At 48.9% G+C, this 21135-nt stretch overlaps 1 protein-coding gene across 3 annotated transcripts in view; it reads left to right on the top strand.

The window, feature by feature from the left end:
• Window positions 1-331: 331 nt before the first annotated feature.
• Window positions 332-21135, top strand: part of LOC149370381 (MIF4G domain-containing protein-like) — a 48123-nt gene continuing 27319 nt past the window's right edge. Inside the window, exons 1-4 of one of the 3 annotated variants that reach the window (XM_089583230.1) lie at window positions 332-442; window positions 1071-1343; window positions 11178-11290; window positions 12508-12669. In XM_089583230.1, the coding sequence (XP_089439356.1) occupies window positions 1098-1343; window positions 11178-11290; window positions 12508-12532 (384 nt within the window). In that variant the 5' untranslated portion in view covers window positions 332-442; window positions 1071-1097 and the 3' untranslated portion in view covers window positions 12533-12669. Of the gene's footprint in view, window positions 443-1070; window positions 1344-11177; window positions 11291-12507; window positions 12941-21135 lie in introns of those variants that run through there. The other 2 variants (XM_089583238.1, XM_089583247.1) reach the window with 2 other exon arrangements.

Below are 21135 nucleotides of genomic sequence, written 5' to 3'. Positions count from 1 at the left end.
ATCCGGAAAAAACTTCTCTGATAGAGTTGGAGGCCGGTTTCCTGGGAAGGGTGGAATTCCAGGGAGCTTGGCAAAGGCAGGTGGGGATCGTAGATCACGATACTTGCTTCCATGGACTGCTATAACTGCCGCATTAGAAAATTAGAGGGAGATGCCTTTGTTGTGCTTAATGCATGCCATGTCTTAGCGCCCGTGCTTAAAGCGTGGCTGCTACAGCGCTTATGATTTCGATGCGACAGCAGCTTATGTCGGCGAGAGCGAGTGGGCAAACGAGTGTTCCGGCTTTATTCCGCTTGGTTCCTTAGACGTTTATTTGCGCGCAGATCTGAACGCCCTTTCCACCCAGCAGCTGACGGAGCTGGTTAAGGCTCTATGTCTAAGAGCCACACAGGGCACTCAGAATGACAAGCCAGCTTTTCAACTGTGCACCTTCCTAATCGCGGTAAGCCGGCTTTTCTTTCCTGTTGATTCTTCGTGCCGTGTGACCGATGCAGTTCGTATTCTGGTCGACTTTCTTGCGCTATCCTTACAACTGCACATAGCAAGGTATAATGCTGTTGAGAATACGTCAGATTACGAGGTACCTGTATGATTGTCTTTACCCATGACGTTTGTACTTGGTGTCCTTGCCGTCCGTAGCAGAATTCATATTTTGACTACTGCTCTGCTCTCGTTACTTCTGTCTTATTATTTAGAGTGCGCTTAATCTATTAACAACTGCACCAAACAAAAGCACGCTTTATCGATCACCGGTAAAGATGAAGAGGAGACCACTCGGGCTCCATATTTGTGGCGTTTCGTCTGCTCGTTGCTGGCCGTAATAAACCTAGGACTCCTGAGCCAGATTTCCTGAATTCAATTCATGGTATCACTTGATTTCAACATGCGCAGCTTGAAACTGGCTTTCGGGCGTCCGTGCCTTTATCATTGTTAGTTATGTGCAATTTCAAGCATACTAAATGCACTATAAACAAAGCCGGACCGGGTTGGCAGTGTAATACAAATGTATACTCATCGTACTCAAGCAATGAATGTAATTTCCTTTTTGCGCATTATCCTGGCACCCGTAGAAAGAAAGCGGCGAGAAGTTTCTGGAGATGCTTCTGGGCACCTGCGCCGAGTGGTTCGACAGGCGGGACCAGCTGCTTCAGCCGCGGAACGGGCCCGAGCGGGTGCCGCGCAGCTGGACGGCTTTCGTGTCCTGCTTGGCGGTGCTCCTGCTGGGACTGCGGCGTCGCAGCGGAGAAGGAGACATGGGGAGCAGCACGCTGTTCCTGGCCCAGCTGCTGTGCGACTGCTGCCACAACATTCTGCAGTCGCCTTCGCTGGACAACGCACAAGAGGTAAACTCTATGAGCATATATTTGTACGGCTTCTCACAGCCATTATTAACCACCTGTGTCCTCAAGCAGGATACGTGAAACCTAGCAGTTCCAAATTATTACTGCGCTGCGTAGGAATCAAACGAGTCTTAAGGGTGTCTAAAAATGTGACAAGCTAGAATTGTGAGGAACCCATTGCTCTCAAGGAAGTTGCAGGGTTCGGATAAAATAATTTGGTCCAATCACGGAAATAGGTGCACAGAAATTAATGTGACGGTCAGCACCGATTTTCGGCGGCACTGCGAGCGCTCAGAACGCGATCCGGTCCGTACTCCTCAGAGAGGTCTTCAAAACAAAGCGGACAAATGGCATACAGAGCAGAAGCAACAGTGAAAACCATGGAACGCGCCTGCGTCCTATGTGCCGCACGTGTGCCTTCGGTGAAGAAGTTACGCCCTAAATAGCACACCAGAGATTACCTTAGTACGTTAGGGCTCGTATCACATTCAAGTGCCTACTCTTGAAGAAGCCGGCCACAGAAATGCACCTTTCGCTTCTGGATCCTTACAGTAAACCTCGGATGATCTGCAGATGTAGGCAACCTTAATCATTACTGCGAAAGCTAATCAAGACGAATGTATCTGTTTGATTCAAGATGGTGCCCTCAGCGCCATAATGAATGGTGCATTGGTGAAAGCAACGCGGCTCGCTCGCATCTTCTGATGGGAAAATCGTGCTATCAGTAAGCTCTTATTCGTCAGTAAGCCCCAGTTCGTCAGTATTGATGCCCATTGTTTCAATTACCTTCCGGTCACTTCTGGCGTGCCGCAAGGAAGTGTGCTTGGACCATTACTGTGTTTGGTCTACATCAATGACATTGTGGATGTAAATAGTGAACCAGTGCAAATCAGGCTTTTTGCCGATGATTATGTTTTATTTCATGAAGTCAGGTCCTAGGAATACGAATGCCAGGCAGCAATGCCAGGCTGTGCCTCTACGTAGAGGGAACTGTAAGGTATCGGTAGTGCATGCGAGGTCATTGGGGCCGGTCATTGTTTCTCAGCACCCCTGCGCTGCCGTCCTCAATGGACACCCCCTCCGCGACGGGACGGGACGCTGGGGTGCGCTCGAAGCGAAGAATGACATTTCTTGGAAAGATGCAAGCGCACGAGGGCGCCGGGCCGCTCTGGTGTCCATCGCCCCGCGGTGCCAATTCGCACTAGCTGGGCAAAAGAGCGGTGACAACTATGGGACTGAAGAGTCGCCACACGTCGACACCCCCCCTTGTCTTAATCCCCTCGTCTTAACGGGCACCAGCCGAGGCGCAAACTCGCGACGAACGTATCGTTCGAAAAGTCTGCAGATTTCCTGAGGATTAAGCACTGCCGGACGGAACGGCGTCAGGGCGCCGTTGACGAGAGGGGCAATAGAGATAAGGAATAGCCGGCGACAGCGCGGGAAGCCAGGAGCAGCGAAGGCCCGAGTTGGGTGACGCTACTGACCGGGTATCGGTGAGGCGCCGAATAAACAGCCTTGGGAAGGCTAAGTCGCCTTTGAACGCAGGTGCAAGCTCGCAGTGGCAGTTACAGCGGTAACTGCCCGCTTAAGCCCGATAATCCCCAATTCCGAGACGACGCCAACGTCGGGGGTCATCGGGGAAACCGACGGCACGTGCTCGCACGAGTGTGTTTTATGTTTGTTTTTACTTTTATTTTGCGAGGGAGAGAATGTTCTACCCCGCACGTGCTGGCATGACTGAGCGTTTGTGTTTGTTTTTACTTTTATTTGGATATGGAGAGGGTGGTTTACCTCATAGAAGCCGGAGGGCTGGCCATGCCCTTGAAGATCCAATCATGTTAAGTGTGCAACATGATTGCAAGCAGCCAAATGTGGGCCGGGCCTTTAGGGGTTTAAAACCGATCCCCGGAGCCGGGAAAAGGGTTCTGGGCTAAGGTCAGGTGCTATGCATCTTCGGCTACGCCTAGTAGGGGCCTCCCCTAGTGTTAGCCAGTTCCACCTTTTTGTTGTTTGTCTTTGTGCTGCTTAATTTGTCTCCAGTGCCTAAATTTGTATGTGATGTAAATATCTGTACATAAACTTCAGTTAGTCCCTTTATCCCTGCATCGTAACTCATCTTGATACCGTCTCTGACGGGGCACCCCTGGTGCCCCGGCACTAGAACCGTGGCATGTGACGAGCATTGGCCACCGACGCACTCGCCTTACAATGATTTGCGGAGAAAGCAACCAGCTAGAAGCATTTCAGGAGACCATGCTATGCTGTGAAAGAAAAGTGGCCGTCAAATTCCGATTCAGCGCCAGGAAAGTCTCCATGGAGACAAATCCGGCAGCTATTTTTGGCAGAAGCTGGCGCTGCCCTTGTAAACTGCATCGTTATCTCCGTTGTCTCCCTCTTGCTCTGGAGGTAGCGATAAGGTAATCGAACGTGTTTCACTAGGAAAAAAAGAAACTGACTGCTGCTGCTGCAAAAAAGAAAAAGCAGCTCATTGCTCGTTGGCGTTGACGACGGTCCGTTCGCCCGCGGCCTGCGCACTACGTGTTCATGCGTCAGCACATTGAGAGGCGCGCTGACCAGGCCGCGGGCCGACAGCCCGCCTCTCAATGTGGTGAAGCATGAACACGTACTGCGCGGTCCGCGGGCGAACGGACCGTCTTCTGAATCGCCCTTTTAGTAAGTGCGCAAGCCTTCCTGGCGCGACGAACGCGCCGGCCACACAGATGGCTCAAAGGGCAACGCGAAAATGGCGAGCCGGCCGCCCTAGAAGCTCGTCTGAAGCAGAAGAGCTGTGAAAGAAAATACGAGCAGAATCGCTTTATTAAGGCGAAAGCCTTTAATGCCTCATACTGTCGTGAGCAAGGAATGTTAGCAAGTGTGTTCGAGTTTCGGCGAAGAAAAAAAAAATTCACGGGCACTTTGACTGTCTAAAGTGCGTAGAGGCGAACGCGCTTTCCGCAGCACTTTGCCTATGTGACACTGGTGTCGTCCAACGGATGACGTCACACATAATTGATGACGAAGTAATATCAAATTGCGAATTAGTGCCTAATTACCGATTAATCACCGAATACTAATTGACTGATAATTAATGACGCTTAAGCTTCACCTTTAGGAGTGGAACGTGACAGCGTGTTATAGCGCTGCCAGGCAGCGGTGGACACCCGTCAAAACGCGGACACATCTGCCGACAAAGCTGTCGCTACATCTGCCGACAAGGCTGCCGACACGGCTGCTAACGACAGTTTGAGACAGTAAAGGCTTCCGCCTTAAAACCTTATTGAGACTGGGAATCCAACCAGGGCCTTTGGCACTTCCAGGGTAGTCGCCGCCATTGCGCCACGAAGGCTCACAGTTTGAGCATGAATAAAGGCACATCTAGTGAACGCACGAGTTTCATGAGTGAAGTAAAACAAATAAAAAATGCAAATATGAAAATAAACAAAAATATAAAGAAATAAAATCGTAAAATACGAAAAATATAAAAGAAAAGGCACATCTAGTGAACGTACGCGTTTCATAAGTAAAACAAAACAAATGGAAATATGAAAAGAAACAAAAATATAAAGAAATAAATCATAAAACGCAAAAAATATAAAAGAAAAGGCACATCTGGTGAACGCACGGGTTTCATGAGTGAAATAAAACAAATAAACAAATTCAAATACGAAAAGAAACCAAAATATAAATAAATTAACTCATACAACTTGAAAATATAAAAGAACAGGGACCGCCTGGTGCAGAAGACGCGCAGAATCGCGGTTTTGCACGACAGAACCGCAAAAACCCGCGGCGGCGGGGCGCGGAGGCAGGCCACGTGCGGAAAATGCCGTAAAGGGCACAAAAAATAGCGCCGAATGAGACACACGCTTGTGAAAATGGCCAGCCGGCCCTCTCGAGTCCTCGCCAGAGGAATAGACCGAAGAGCGGAACAGCCGTAAAAGAAGAAAAGAGAAAGGAGGGGAGAAAAGTAAGAAAGAGAAAAAGAGAAGAGAAGAAGGGGAGGAGGGGTTCGGAGTAGAAAGGGCGGCGCTGCGAGGGTTCTCCAACGACAACGGGGAATGAGCCAAAGATTCGAGGTAGCTTAAAGACCGTAGAGTAAACTAAGCATGGGTAAAACCAGGTGTACGCGTTAACAGACGCGGCCAATGTCATCATCAGTATGAACAAAAAAGGTAGCCGAAGAGTTCTTGACTGGTCTACAGTAGTCAGTGCAATGAGAACATAATGAGATGGGCAGTAGCGAACAGTAATGGGACATCTTGCCAGTAGAGGAGGAGGAATTAGAGAAGGTCTTAAAAGAAATTCAAAAAAGGAAATCACCTGGCGAGGATCAGGTAACAGCTGATCGGTTGAAGGCCGCAGAGGAGATCGTGCTAAAGATGTTAGCCACCCTGGGCATGGAGTGCTTTAGCGTACCTGAAGCGTTGAAGACCGCGAACATCTTAATTCATATGAAGGGAGACGTCCAAAACTTGCAAAATTAAACCAATCAGTTACAAGGTCGCGAATACTAACGCATTCTTCATTAACTCTACACCCAGCTTTTACCAAGCCAGTGATCGGAGTACCTCCTGTATTAAGACGGTGAGCAGCAATGGCGAGATCTTGTCTCCACGCCTAGCACACTTCCTTATCGGAACTTCTCTGGTGACTATAGAGAGGACTATGGTAGCTGTGCAGTCGTTAGATGTCTAGTCGTTTCATATATTTGTACACCCTGTTGAAGCAATCAATGCTTGCATGACTGCTCATATTTCCACCGAGTCCAATGCTTTCTCGCAATCAGCGAAGGCTATATAAAGGGTGAGTGATGCAACACATCGGAATGCAAGTCATGCTAACTAGCAGGCTGGTTGAAACAACTGAGAGGCGTGTAGCCCACCGTATTTAACATCCATACCAGTTTTCTTAGACTTTCGGAAACGCGGTTGCCCTCGGCGCTGTGGCTCACGAAAGTCTGCCTACATCGCGACAGGCGCTTTCGAGACACTCTCTTCCGAGTCCGTAACTCGTTGAAGTGGCCAAAATTTGCTGAGCCACAGCGCCGACGATAACGGAGTTTTCAAAATTCTAAAAACTTATATGCATATATTACTCAATATCGGCTGCGCCGCCCACAATGCTGTGCCGAAAAAACCACCTGCCCTGCTACGGCAGGCAGCCACTGGTGGAGCCTGTGCGAGCCGGATTGGCCTCGCTGAGCCACCTTCAGCGACCGATCATTAATATAACCATTCATTAAGGAAGTTTAACTGAAAGCCTACTTTAAAAAATGTGATGCCTTAGATGAAACACCCTCTGTTATATTCTGCACATTTCTCGATCACCTGATGGATAGTGTGAATATTGTCTATGGTCGAGCATGCTTTACAAAAAGGCTTCTGGTAGTTTTAATCTGGGTGTATTAGATTTTAATGTACTAAACAAACACTAATTAATGATGTCCTAATGGAAATCAAGCAGAAGTGCTCTTGGACAGGGCGTGTAGTGCGAAAGCCAGATAACTGCCGGTCCTTATGGGTAATGGAGTGTGTTACACCCGAAAAGTATGAGGCCGGCACGATGAAGGAAGTGATTGATTTACTGGCCGGAGTGTTAGAATGTAAGATGACGGGCCGAAGAGAGGCGCGTGCTGCCGGCACGGGAGTCGAGCTCCATTCGCCGGAACTTCGGCGTCATCTTCATCGGCGGCCGGTACTGCTTCTGCCGCGTGAGGCAGCTGCTACTGCTACAGTAGCCCCCCCCCCCCCCCGCGCTAGTGAAGGAGTCCGGTGAAGCTGGGAGCCGGAACGATACCTTCCGCTGCTGAGAGGTAGCAAGGAAAGATGCCGGAGGAGGGCAGGTGGACGGGGCGTCTTTTGTGAAAGCTGGCTCCAAGCGGTCGATGGAAATGGTGTCAGTGCGCCCATGAAGGTGCACGACGAAGAACTTCGGTGTTTTTTCGAGTACACGGAAAGGGCCGTCGTAGGGGCGCTGAAGCGGCTTGCGGACAGTCTCGGCGAACAAAGACGTGGGTCCAAGTCGCTAGTTTGGATGGAACGTATGAAGGTGGCCGAGACTGGCGTCGGAGGTGTAGCGCTCGGAGATGACGGCAAAAACGGCGGAACTGCGTCACGTTATCAGTAGGGTCGGGACTTGTGGACGAATCGGTGGATTCGAAAAATTCACCAGGAAGACGCAGGGGCGAGGCGAAGACAAGTTCTGTCGGAGTGCAACGAAGATCTTGGTTTAGTGTATCTCGGAGGCTGAGCAGAACCAGTGGCAGGGATGCAGTCCAGTGGGTAGTGTGGAGTTGGGCTTTGAGGGATGTTTTGAGCGAACGATGGAAACGTTCGATCATGCCGTTGGCGATGGGATGGTAAGCAGTAGTTCTGATTCGGGAAGTGCCAAGTAAATTCATAAGGTTATTAAAAAGGGAAGATTCAAACTGGGCGCCACGGTCGGTGGTGATGGTGGAGGGAACCCCGGGAGACCCACATGGCGACGAATGTCCTGGCGGTGGTGTCACTGGTGGTGTCAGGCAGAGGGAACGCTTCGGGCCAGCGAGTAAACCGATCGATGCAAGTAAGGAAATATGTGCGTCCAGCGGAAGGTGGCCAGGGACCCAAGATATCGATGTGGACGTTGTCAAAACGGGCGGACGGCGGAGGGAACTAGTCGAAAGGAGAGGTCGTGTGTCGCTTTGTTTTAGACTGCTGGCAAGCCAGGCAGGCACAGACCCAGGCGCGCATGTCCTTGTTGATGCCGGGCCAGACGTAACGTTTTGTGAGAAGATGCTGGGTGGCGCGGTTCCGGGATGGGACAGGCCGTGGAGGGCGTCGAAAACAAGACGACGAAAGGCAGAGGGGACCAAAGGGCGCGGAGTCCCGGCCGAAGTGTCGCAGATGATGTGGACGGGGCACGAAGGGAGTAGAATTTCACGGAGAACCAGTGGGTCAAATTTCATGCGAACCAGGCCAAATGTCATGCGGAGGTATTCGAAGAGGCCGAATGGTGTAAAGATTGCAGTTTTGGGTACATCGGATGGTTCGACAAGGATTTGGTGGTAGGCCTTGACGAGATCGATTTATGAGAAAATTGTGACGCCATGCAGTGCGGAGGTGAAATCGGCGATGTGAGGTATGGAATACCGGTCCGGAACGGTGGCGCTGTTGAGGGAGCGGTAATCGCCACAGGGCTGCCAGTCCCCTGGGGATTTCTTTGCTACCATGTGAAGAGGGGGCGCCCATGGTCTAGATGAAGGTCGGAGAATGCCGAGCTCCAGCATGTTACAAAATCATTGCGGGCGATCTGTAAACGGTCTGGAGCAAGGCGACAGGCTCGAGCGTGTGTTGGAGGGCCAGTGGTCACAATGTGATGCGTGACCGGGTGTTTGACGGGCAGAAAAAGTTGGAGGGACGGAGTAGAGAATGGTATTCATCCAGGAGGATCACGTAGGCGGACTAGCGCGGGCTGGGTATACTGGCAAGCGGTTCTCGAATACGGTGGCCATGAACCGAGAGGTTCGTCACGGCATCTACGAGACACTTGCTGTGCATGTTGACGAGCAGATTATAGTGATGCAGGAAATCAGCTCCTAGGATTGGGTAGCGTACTTCTGCGACAAGGAAAACCCATGGGAACACACGTCGGAGGCCCAAATTGAATGTAAGAGCATGTTCGCCGTACGTAGCGATGGGGGTGAGGTTTGCGGCTTGGAGTGATGGGCCAGTACGAAAAGAAGGTGATGATGTAAAGCTGCAAAGCAGGACGCTCACATCGGCACCAGTGTCGACGAGAAAACGGAGGCCCGAGTTGTGGTCGCGAATGAAGAATAAGCGGCTGGTCTCTGGGGTGGCACCACTTGCTGCTTCTAATGGTGTCGTGGGATGTTTACCTGGAAGCGAAAGGGATGGGTACACCGACGCGTTGCTTCACCAAAGGTGCAGTGATACCAGCACTCGCTGCCTTGAAGAGGTAGGGTAGCACTGCGTCGGCGAGGTGAAGTCTGGCGACAGGAAGGCGAGCGAGAACGGGAAGTCGACAGTGCGGCGATTTGGTCGGAGAGTCGCGTGATCTGGGCTCGGAAGTCGTCACGGAAGGTCTGAAGGGCCACGCAGGAGGGAAGAGATGATGGTGGTGTGGGGGGCTGCGAGACTGCGCAGAGAGATTTTGCGGAGTAGGAAACTTCTATGACGGAGTCCGCCAGCTCAGCAAGCTTCTCCAAGGAGAACCCCTGGGCGGGCACAGCACCATGCGAACCGACGGCGGCAAGCGCTGAAGGAAAAACTCACGAAGGAAAGCTTGGTCGAAAGTAGTAGCCTTGTCGCCCAGGAGCTGCTGGAGCCGCCGCAGCAACTGTATTGGCTTGCGGTCTCCCATTTCTTCGGAGGAGATGAGCTGCTGGAGGCGGCGATGTTCCGAGACGGCTGTTCGCTTGATGAGCTCAGCAGCCAACGTGTCAAACGGGGCCCAGGCGCGCGGAGTTATGAGGAGGTCGCGGACCTCGGCGTCAATCTCAAGTGGTAACGACGCAGCGACGTGATGAAACTTGTGTGCCTGGCTGGTGATGCGGCCAATAGTGAACTGGCTGTTAACCTAAGCGATCTAGAGCTGAGGATCGGCTGCCGAGAACGGGGGAAGGCGAAGGGACAGCGCAGAGACGGCGCTGGAGGGTCCGTCACCGGGCAAGGCGGAGGCGTTGTCGTCGGCGTTGGTTGGCAATGGTGAGAGAGGGTGTTCCAATGTACGTCCGGGTCACCAGTTTGTTGCACACGAAACGTGTGAGGCCGGCACGATGAACGAAGTGATTGAGTTACTGGCCGGAGCGTTAGAATGTAAGTTGGCGTGCAGAAGAGAGGCGCGTGCCGCTGGCACGAGAGTCGAGCTCCATTCGGCGGAAGTTCGGCGTCATCTTCATCGGCGGCTGGTACTGCTCCTACCGCGTGAGGCCGCGGCTACTGCTACAAGTGGATTCTAAGGGAAGGCAAGCGCAGCAGGGGAGTGAAAGACCTACCTTTAGATCTCAAGCGTGCACTGATATCTCACAGCACACTGGCGCGTTTTGTTTCACCTCCATCGAATCGTGGCACATTGAACTTTGCCCATCTCGTGAGCATCAAAATGCTGCAAACGCAGCCGAGCGGGTAATTTAGTCGCCGTAATGAATTGTTTCTACTAGCACCGGTCGTCCTTTCAAGTTTTGGCAGTGGACAGTCTTTGAATGAATAGTGCAAATCATGCCGCAGCACTTGTGCTCAGGTACGTCGCCATGACCTGGCTGCTCTCCTTACACTCCCCGCAGGTTTCTAAAGGACGGCATGCCCCCCTGAAATGTGTACAAAAATCAGAAATGTAAAAATTTGTCGTAATGCATCAGCGAAAGGGCGCTAGCTCAGCCGGTACCTGTCGACGCACTTTGCAATTGTGCTGTGTAGGGTACTAGGAAGTTGAACTGGGGTCTACTTGCGCCAAGGCCCGCACTCCCTGCCGCGCACCACGCTCTTGGCCGTTTGTGCCCACGCAACCACATAGGGCATAAACAGCCATCATTTCCTCGCTGTTATTTTAGGCTTTTGGCCCTTCTGCTCTCGCTCGAATAGAGCTGAGTAGATTGGAGGGATGGCAGCTGAGCAAGAAACGTTGTTACGCTTATAGACCTTGCGTTCTGGTTTAACAAATTTAAATACGTTTTTTTTTCGCTCAGGATAACTGGCAGTTCAAATCGGAGGCCTTTTATTTCAGTGCTCTTAAATATGTGCTCTTAATTTGTCCCACAAATTAGCTGCTTGAAAAAAGCAGCTTATTTCCTTACAGTATGTTTCTTAGTCTTCCTTACAATATATCATTTATTTTCAGGCTTTCGTGAGTGCCTTGAACGCAGATGATGCCCTGAAAATTATTGTTGCAATCGATGTGAAGACAAGCAGCAAAATCTTGTTCAACAGCCACCTCTCAGAAAAGCTAAAAGGGTAAGCAGCATTTCCTGTTAATGCTCTATTATCAGTACTAAATGGTTGTTGTTATCCCATTTTCTATATTTTTGCAACCCAGGCTTATCATTTCGTAGCCTATCATTTCCGTATGCCCTTTCAAATCATCCGCTTGAGGAAGTTAACGAATACAAATACTAAGGTGTTAGTAAAACCAATAAACTTAGCTGGAACAAACATATAACCAAAATATGGACGTCATCCTTTCAGAAACTTTGCTTTCTTAGGCATAGATTAAAAGGTGCTCCTTCTAGTGCAAAGCTTCTAGCCTACACATCCATCATCAGACCGAAACTTGAGTACGCATGCACCGTCTTGGACCCTTACACAAAACATAACATTGAGGCACTGGAAATGATCCAGCGAAAGTGTGTTAGATTCGTCTTTAATAAATATCGTTCTACTGACACTCCAACCATTGTTATGGCAGAAAACAACATACAGACATTGCGAACGCGAAGAAAAATTCAACGATTGAAATTTCTTTTTCTACTCAAAAATAACAAACTCTCCATGAGCCCAGATTTATTTCTTAAACCGATCACAACGCGACTAACACGACATCGTCACACGGAGTCACTAACATCTTACAGCCCTAGAATCAACGCTTTTAAATGCTCATTTTTTCCTGACACAATAACTCAATGAAATGAAATCCCGCCTGAGGTTGTGAACAGCATCGATGCCATTAACAAAACTACTTATTGATAATTGCTGATTTGTTTTTTTCCTTGTTTTTTACTATGTTCTATTACTGTTATGTTAGTTTTGTGGTATGTAATCTGTCGCGCCTCTTTTTTATTTTTTGTGGATTTGCCCCTCCTGCTTGGACCCATCTTAGGGTCTGCAGTATTCTGTGTAAATAAATAAGATAAATGGAAATTGTATAATCTAGCAAAGTATCAACGACAAGATAACAGTGCCTTTATGCGTCCTTACTGTTGTTCATCTATAAGGAACTCAGCTATGAGGTTCTCCTGTGTGTATAAATTCAAAACTTTGCTGGTCGCTTTCTGCAAAGCAGCACAAGCCTCTGTTAGTCACTGCGCTATATTTGGTGGCTTTTGTTGTTATCCGAAGTGATTCCGCCCTGCTAAGCTGGTCTTAGCAGTGAGGGCACTAAGAGTCATGCGATATCGTCCTCAATGTTGCCCTCCCGTGCTTACCACTAACCACTGCTGTTTACTTTCTCACAGATTGCGTGTTTGCTGTCGGTTCTGACAAGCACCGAGAAGGCCATCAAGCGTGACGCTCCCCACCTGATGCAGACCTTGGTGCGGCGGATGCGGGAGGCGTTCCTTGAGCCCGTCCTGTCGGCCACCACGCGCAGGGATTTGCTGGAACTGATCGAGCTGCGCGCCTCCGGGTGGGAATTTAACCCGGGACAGCGGCAGTACTACGAGAACACACCAATTTAAGTTGAAGCTGATATGAAAAAATTCTTGATTTGCTTGCAAGCCTGTTAATTCGGCAGCGCTCAGCAGGCAAGGATGGCGCGTTATTTTTAGCTGCGCTATTTTTCATAGTAAAAAGCTCGTGACAGCTCTGTAAATCGTTTTGTTTTGTTGTGTTAGCAGTGTCTTGAGCCAATTGTGATATCGTCGTCAATAAACGAATGTACGTTTCGATAGGACATACGATGCTGTGTTGTCTCCATTTTTGTAGAAGCATCTGCGGCGCACAACAACTTCATTGCACATCGCGTTGAATAGAGCTATACAAAGCCATGCAAACGCTAGATGCCCTCTTTTCGTGGGAGATCTACCGCTGGTTCATGCAGTGACACATTTGCTGTGATCACTGTGGTTTAAAACCGCGATACCATCAGCATCGTGAAGTGGAGGTGATTGTATACACACGGACACTTTCGATGCTCATTGAACTCGATCTGCATCGAGATTTTCGAGCACGCTCGAAACATCCGGTGCTACACGGGCATTTTCAATGCTCCTTGAAAAGTTTCCGTCATGTGCGTTAGGTGGCGCCAAATGTTTCTCCAACAGCCATAACAAAGTGATGTCCGGCAACACTGTGCAGTCGGGGGCAGTGGCAGCCAAATCCGTAGCCAGACGTGCGACGCACCTCTGTGCCTCTGCTGTCATGTCTGCTGTTGTGCGATGGAACCCGAGGGTCCGGAACGCCTCCGCGATTTCTGCGTAGACTACGGCGTTTCTCTTCTGGTGCCGCAAATTATCTAGGCGGTCTAGCCAGCAGTCGATGAGAGCGGCTGTCTTGCGCTCGCTCCACAGTGTGCGCGTCGACGTTACGTCGACGAGCTGTAGGACGCCATCTTTGTTGTTTACACTGACGGCGAAGCTTGGAGTGTGGTGCCGAGATTACATATAAATATGTTTGCATATAAGCAGGCATAGTGCCTGAAAATGTTCTGTCTTGCATTTTAATCAATTACAACAACAGTTGTAGTTTTTTTTGTTAACTAGTGTTTATATTTATAGCTTCGTGAGAGCGAGAGTGCTTTCGATTGTGCTTGGAACCTCAAGCACTCTTGAGGGGCAGGCATCGAGTCAAGCAGGATCGAGCTCGATTGCGCTTGAAAGTGGCCGTGTGACAACCGTCGATCTGCATTGAGTTCGATGAGCATTGACTCAATGAGGATCGAATGTGTCCGTGTGACAGGGGTATAATAGAGACATACCGATAGAGAGAAAATGAAGAAAAGCTGTGCGCGGGACTGTTCTCTTCTCGGGCTTTGTTTTGACATTCTTAATTGTTTAGAGTTCAACTCTACGTTCTCCTGCCTCCTTTGAGCTTTTCTTAAGTACACTTGGTTTTTTGGGACTTGATCACTGATTTTTATCAGTTCTGGATCTAAGTGTTGTGTTTTATTGAAAGCGCTTGAATCAATAGAAATATTTCAGCAAAAAAAAAATACGCGACAAAATAGTGAAGAAACAAACATGCGGCGGTGGTGACAGATTTCAACTAAGGAAACTTGAGCCTAAGGTCATGACGCACTGTAAAATTTAACTTTCCTCCCATACTGACGACCCGCTCCCCCTGGAGACCAAGTTAGCGGGCCGAGCCGTGTTTGCACACAGCTGCACTTATACGCGGCTCCGCAGAGGAATTATGGGTCACGTTATCAAGTCGCAGTGAAGAAACAAATGCAGCTGGTGCATTTAACGAACAGTTCAGGTTTACAACTCGACGGACGGAGAAGGTATTGAACAATAAAACGTTTTCCAAGGGAAACCTTTCCATGACAAACTGCTGGGCTGCGACCAAATAGGATGCATTATTGAGATCTTTCAAGCACTGAGCGCGGGCGGAAATTTTCGACCGGCTCCTCGGACATTGGGCAGAGTGTGTGTGCTGCTCGAAAGGACGAAACAGGATTGGGCTACTGAAGAACGTAAGATATCGAGGGACATAAAGCAATACCGCATCCCCCTGTCTGAATTACGACCACGTGCTCCGATATGAAAAATTAGCACGCAAGATTTCTGAGTAGCTTGAAGCGCTGCGCACTTTGTATAGTTTCTAAATCTTTATCTCCTTTTTCTGTTTACCCTGCGTTGCGCATGCTGCAGACAGGCATTTGAAGTATCCCATCTTCGATACTATAGTTCATTAAATTTTTTCTATATGTATATGGTATCCCTTGGACAAGATTAAAGTGTCAGAGTATCAGTATCGAAAAATATATTGGCAGTGGTTTGGGTCTGGTTCAACGGGGTAAATTGCGTTAGCAATGGTGCGCGCGTTTTTCTGGCGATTCCTCGGCGCGTTGCCTTCGCCTGCTAGCATTGCGGCATTCCTGAGCCGTCAGGTGTTGAGATTCACCGGTCACCGATGACGTGGAAGCACTCTGCGAGGTAGAACATTGTCGCCGAGCTGCATCTTTAGTTAGCACGGCGCTTTGCAAGATGAGGATCCATAGCGCACAAAATTGAAGGGACACAACACAAGCGCGGATCTTGCACCGAGCGATCTTTATTTGGCGCGGAAAACCTTATAAAGATCACGTTAGGTACAGGTACAGATTGCTAACACTGATTATCTTGTCAAGTTCATGGCGTCCAAGGAATGAGAAAAAACACAATGCAAGCCACCAATCAGAGCACGTTTCACACTATCGCCCGCTGCCTTGAAACCAAGAAAGCTAAGTCCTTTTTTGATAATGACACCGAAGGATGACTAACGCAATTTTCCAATGCCTCTTTTTCCATCGCCGCTGCTTCAATTATCTCCCTCGTTTTTTGATCACTATTTTTTCCAACTACTAAACACTCATCGAACTTAGGAGCGCACTTGTCACCACGGCGGTGACGAGCCAAATTACCTGGCACCTCACCTCTAACCTTTCTGTAGTGCTCGCTGAGTCGCTTATTCAGGCACCGGCCTGTCTGTCAGGTATAGAGCATGAAACATGAAAGTGGCAACCTGTAAACCTCGTTATCGGTGCAATTTACAAAGCGGTTCTGGTTCCGTACAGACCAGACGTTCCTCTCCTGCTCATCGGGACATGTGTCCTTACACATGCGGAACAACTTTTCTGGGGCTGACATGCAAACTCTAACTCCAAATTTCTCTGCAATCTTTTTGAGGCCGTGGGATAGCTTATGAATATACGGCATTACTTCAATTTTGTTGGGACCTTCCTTTTTATCTGTCAATCTTGTGCTTTTTCTTTGTCTGCATGCTTTCTGTTACTGCTACTGCGAGGTACCTCGGGTAACCCGCTTCCTAAAGGTGATCAGTCTGATTATTGAAACTTGTTGTCATGTGCATGACTTATTTACTGCATTAGACATGCATGTTTTTACTACTCCTCTTTTAACCAACTTCGTATGTGCCGAGGCTCTCTTACCGTTTACCTCGGCAGATACGAAGTTGGTTAAAAGAGGAGTAGTAAAAACATGCCTGTAGATAAGTTGGAATGGAAAGGAGAATGCGAATGAAGAAGTTGGAGAGAGGCTTCAGGGTTGGTAGTGTTCAATAGGCCACTACCCAAGGAATGGGGACGACGGGCCGTTTCCTGCTTAGGCTATAATCGGGAGCATAAAGCCTGCAACCCATAAAGAAGGGTATTTAATCCGGGAAAGAAAGGCGGCGGGGGAGCCCTGTTCCCCAGCACGACCGGTTCAGAAGAGTAAGTCTACTGTTTTGCCCATCGCATGTGGAAATGGCAGTTTTCAACAAGTGCAGCTCGAGTAAAACGCGAATGCCTTGTCAAGAAGGCGAATTGGCGTCTTGAGAAAACACCAGTGACGAGCTATCGCTGTCCTAACGTGTATCGTACTTTCAGGGACATTGATACCATCGTGCTGTTTTTAAACTTTGAAAGCCTGCGAGAATACTGCTGTCAATGGACTTCCGCTTTCAGGAATCGCGGGATGTTACGCAATTACCGCGCTGTAGAGATATTAGGAGAAGTTTCGTTGTTATAATTTCACTAAAGTGTTTTTTTTTTGCGTCTAGGGGTTTCTTTTTGCCGCTCTATTGAGACAGAAGGGAGGCCTCAACCTTTTGTGCATAAAAGCTGTGAACAGTTTGTTCGTCAATGCGAAGGAGGCGAAAACGCAGGATTTGCCGCAACGTAGCCTTAGCTATGATAGGCTTGAAGTTTTTATGAAGGATGAAACTATATTCGAAGATGGAAAGCCTTATTTTGTTACCACGACCTCATATCCTGCAGGATATGATCTATAGAATTACGTTATCACGCAGGAAATGTTAGGTTGGCCAAATTATCCGATGTATCAATATACGCCTCATGAAGCCTGACTCTTGCCGCGGCTATATAGGTCCTGGACACTTGGTGGCACATTGCAAATGTTGTGAACGAAATAAAGTGTCCACCCATTGTTTGAGCAGACATGTGTAATATTTGTAAATTCGGAGCGAGAGATACTAGAACCTTTTCTTAAGCATATGGAAGGGCATTCGTGCTTAAGTAAGCCTGATTTTTATCTTCCGTCCAGGGCACTGAACTTCTTGAATCCGGAGGCGCCATCAATCAGCACTTCGACCACTGACACTTTTTGGCGCCCGATCGTTCCCTATAAATACGCAGTTTTTCTGAGAATAACATCAGTTGACGACTAGCGCTTGTGTTGTCTTCTCGCCTTTAGTACCTGGTGTTTAGCGCTGCTACTATGTGCACCCTATCTGAAGACCAACTAGCCACGCTTTCTGCCAAGAATACACAACCAATATGCATCTATGAAACCACATTTAAGCACTGAACGTGGATGAGATACAAACGCGCCTATTTCTACAGCATTTTGAGACTCTCACGCGGAAAATAGCGATCGATGTGCTGGAATGTGGTTATTATCATGGCTATGGCAACGACGTCTGCGGAATGCATTTCCATTCGATTGCGCGGCCCATTTCGTTTCATGAACACGGCAAAGATATGCGAGTCCAAAGTAACGTGTTCATTTCGCAAATGGCATCACATACCCCAGCGCGCCATCTAGTCCATACGAAAAGCTCTGCTTCTTCACTGAGAGATCTTGAGTGGATGAATGGCTGTTTTTGCTCACGTCAGTTATGAACGCTTTAAATCATATTTTGCAAACGTTGGGTCCAGAAATATCATGCGTCCCTTAATCCCCCGTTTCACTCTTTTTTGTACGACCCCAGGCAACGTCATTTTTGATTTGCACATTGGACATGGCCGATAATTTGTGTTATTAGGATTTCGAGCTAACCCCAAAGTTTAAAAAAACTTCCCTTGGATTTCCGGCAATATAGTAAAGAAGTCTAAACACGTAGTATTTCATTAAAAAAAGATCTTCCAAGCTTTAAACTGTTGCGTAATAGAAGCGTGTGGCAGTAACTGCATACATTTTAATGCTCTGGCGTATATTTCACCAACATGTACCTTGTCAAGAGCATATAAGTGTGGCGGCGCGTGCACGTCCTGAGAAAAAGTGGGGGGGATTTATTACGAAGTTCTGTTTTGATAGTGGCGTATGCGATGTCACCGCATTTTGTAGCGCCTAATATTATCGAGAATTTCTAATTTGCACCGCGGCTCCATGGTACTTTTTGTTTCAGTGGACCTGGAGTAGCCAGTGGTTATTTAGAAGTATTGTGGCACATTTTATGTGACATTCTTAGAAAACATATGAATAAGTGCTAAATATAAATCAATTTAACAAGAAATCAAAAGCTCGAACGTTTCAATGAAAGAAAAGAGTGCCTCTTGCGCACCACAAACAGAAATTAAATCAAAGAGAACATCAAAAATATTACCGAAATGCACGAGAAACACGATTACTGTCCTTGTTGAGTCACCCATTTGCTCACTGCGGTGGTATCTGCAAATATACGAGGAAAAAGAATTTAGACAGCTATGTTCGTGAATTTTTGGTCCCGGAAGACTTTGTTCAAAGAAATAGTCTACGAAGAGGAAGGATAAAGGAGGAGGATGTAGAAGAGGAAAGGCAGGGAGGTTAAACGCGCAAAAAAACCCGAAGGGAAGCTCAAGCAGCTGAAAGCCAAATATTTTTTTTCTTTTGGGGAATGGGGGCGGGGTGGGGAGGGTATCCTACCGTCATCTGCATTTGATCTTCGTCCCTTTGAAACCCGTTGGTGGCAGTTGGCATGCTCTGCGAGAGATGAAGTGAAATATCTAAAGCCGACGAGATTAGAGGTCAGGGCTCCAGCCAGGAAGAGACTGGCAGCAGAAGCAGGAAAACAGGAAAGAGGTAGAGAGTGTGAACGTGCTTATCCCTGGTGCTCTTCCCTCTAACCCCCTGTTGGTAAACGTGACGTCACTGCTTTTTCTCCAGGAAGCATCCTACCGAGCACTTCCGACATGACATCATATGCAAACCATTGGTATGAAATCTCAGTGGATTACCAAGGGCCTTTGTGAAAACCCGTGACGTCAGGAGAATGCGTGGATAACACTGGCTGGATAGTCGCGACTGTAAAGATTTGGCGTCTATGATTCGTGGATGGCTGGTCTACATTAAGATCTAATCGACTCAGTACGCGCTAGTTTTCTTCGTGATCACACTGGCTGCAGGTGGGCGTTCCCTGGATAGAGCGCACTAGCATCGTGTACCTGAACGCATGCAGACCTGAAGACTTGGCTCCTCCGTTCTGCTCGGCACAGCTTCGGTGGCTGTTTACTCAAGGCATCTGTGCCGCTCGCAGTCTACTAACGCTTCGTAGTGGCCGGTCTCCAGTCCTGGTCACTAATTTTTCTAATGAGTACCGGCACCTTTTTGCAGTAACTGCCATCGCTTTTGCCGAACCTGTTATCGATATTCCTGTTTGTTTTGCGTCCGCGGCAGCCGGCACTGGTGAATCCTCCCGTGAAAACGTCGACATAAACTGCGATCGGTCTCGGGAGCAACGACTGGCCTTGGAGCAACTCCTGCTGGAATGCGAGCGGTGCTTTGCTTCCTCCTCGAAGGTTCGTCAACCACCATCACGCTGCACCGCATCATCACCTGTGACGACGCTCGCCCCATACGAAAGCAGCCCTACCGTGTTTCTGCTAAAGAACGGGCAGTATTTCAAACTCAGGTTCAGGAAATGCTTGGCGATGGCGTTGTTCACGTTCCCAAAGCCCGTGGTCTTCGCCTGTAGTCCTCGTTAGGAAGAAGGATGGCACTCTCTGGTTTTGTGTCCACTATCGCAGACTGAACAGTGTGACCAAAAAGGACGTCTACCCGTTGCCGCGCATTAACGACTCGCTGGATAGATTACGGCGCGCTAAGTACTTCTCATACATTGATTTGAAGAGCGGCTATTGGGAAATTGAAGTAGACGAACGGGACCGCGAAAAAACAGCTTTTGTCACTCCAGAAGGCCTATATGAATTCACAGTGCTTCCTTTCGGTTTGTGCTCCGCCCCGGCTACGTTTAAAAGGATGATGGACACCGTCCTCACAGAGCACAAGTGGCAAAGCTTTCTTGTTTACTTGGACGACGCCGTCGTTTTTTCCGAAACGTTTGATCAACATCTCGAGCGCCTGCGGGCTGTAATCGGAGCCCTCCTCTCGGCAGACCTTACCCTGAAGCCCCAGAAGTGTCATTTCGGTTACGAAGAGCTCAGATTTCTGGGTCACGTTGTGAGCGCTGAGGGAGTACGGCCGGACCCCGAAAAGACTGCCGCCGTCGTGCATTTCCCGTTACAACCGACAAGAAAGCTGTCCAGCGCTTCCTGGGCCTCTGTGCGTATTATCGGCGCTTTATTGCGGGCTTTTCTACGACTGCCGAGCTGCTAACGCGCCTCACCAGGAATAGCACCTCCTTTGTCTGGATCACTGAGCAACAGACCGCTTTCTCTACGCTCCGCCAGCGCCTTCAAAACCTCCCGTTCTTGCGCACTTCGACGAAGGTGCCGATACCGAGGTTCACACCGACGCCAGTAACATCGGTCTTGGCGCGGTCTTTGTCCAACACCAAGAGGGTATTGACAGGGTTATCGCCTATGCTAGCCGTACTCTCTCCCGCGCCGGGAGCAATTACCCCACGTCTGAAAAAGAATGTCTTGTGCTCGTGTGGGCCACCATGAATTTTCGCCCTTATCTGTACGGCCTCTTATTCAAAGTCGTAACCGATTCCAACTTATTATGCTGGCTGGCAAATTTGCGAGACCCATTTGGGCGCCTGGCAGGCTGGAGCTTACGGGTCCAGGAATTTGACATCACTATTGGCTACAAGTCTGGCCGCCGACACGAAGACGCCGACACACTGTCGAATGCACTTGTTGATCCTGGCGACGCAGCACCTGATGAGGACAGCGGCTTCCTTGGTACTCTCCGCCTCCCACCTATTGACCCGGCAGAGGGCGGACTGGTACGTTCGCTCTCTCAATGACGCCCGTGAAGGTA

The sequence above is a fragment of the Amblyomma mixtum genome, chromosome 1, assembly GCF_055824585.1.
Source record: "Amblyomma mixtum isolate Tamu chromosome 1, ASM5582458v1, whole genome shotgun sequence".
Classification (NCBI taxonomy): Eukaryota; Metazoa; Arthropoda; class Arachnida; order Ixodida; family Ixodidae; genus Amblyomma; species Amblyomma mixtum.
Note: the sequence above shows the minus strand (reverse complement) of the source record. Positions and strands in the feature narration are given on the sequence as shown.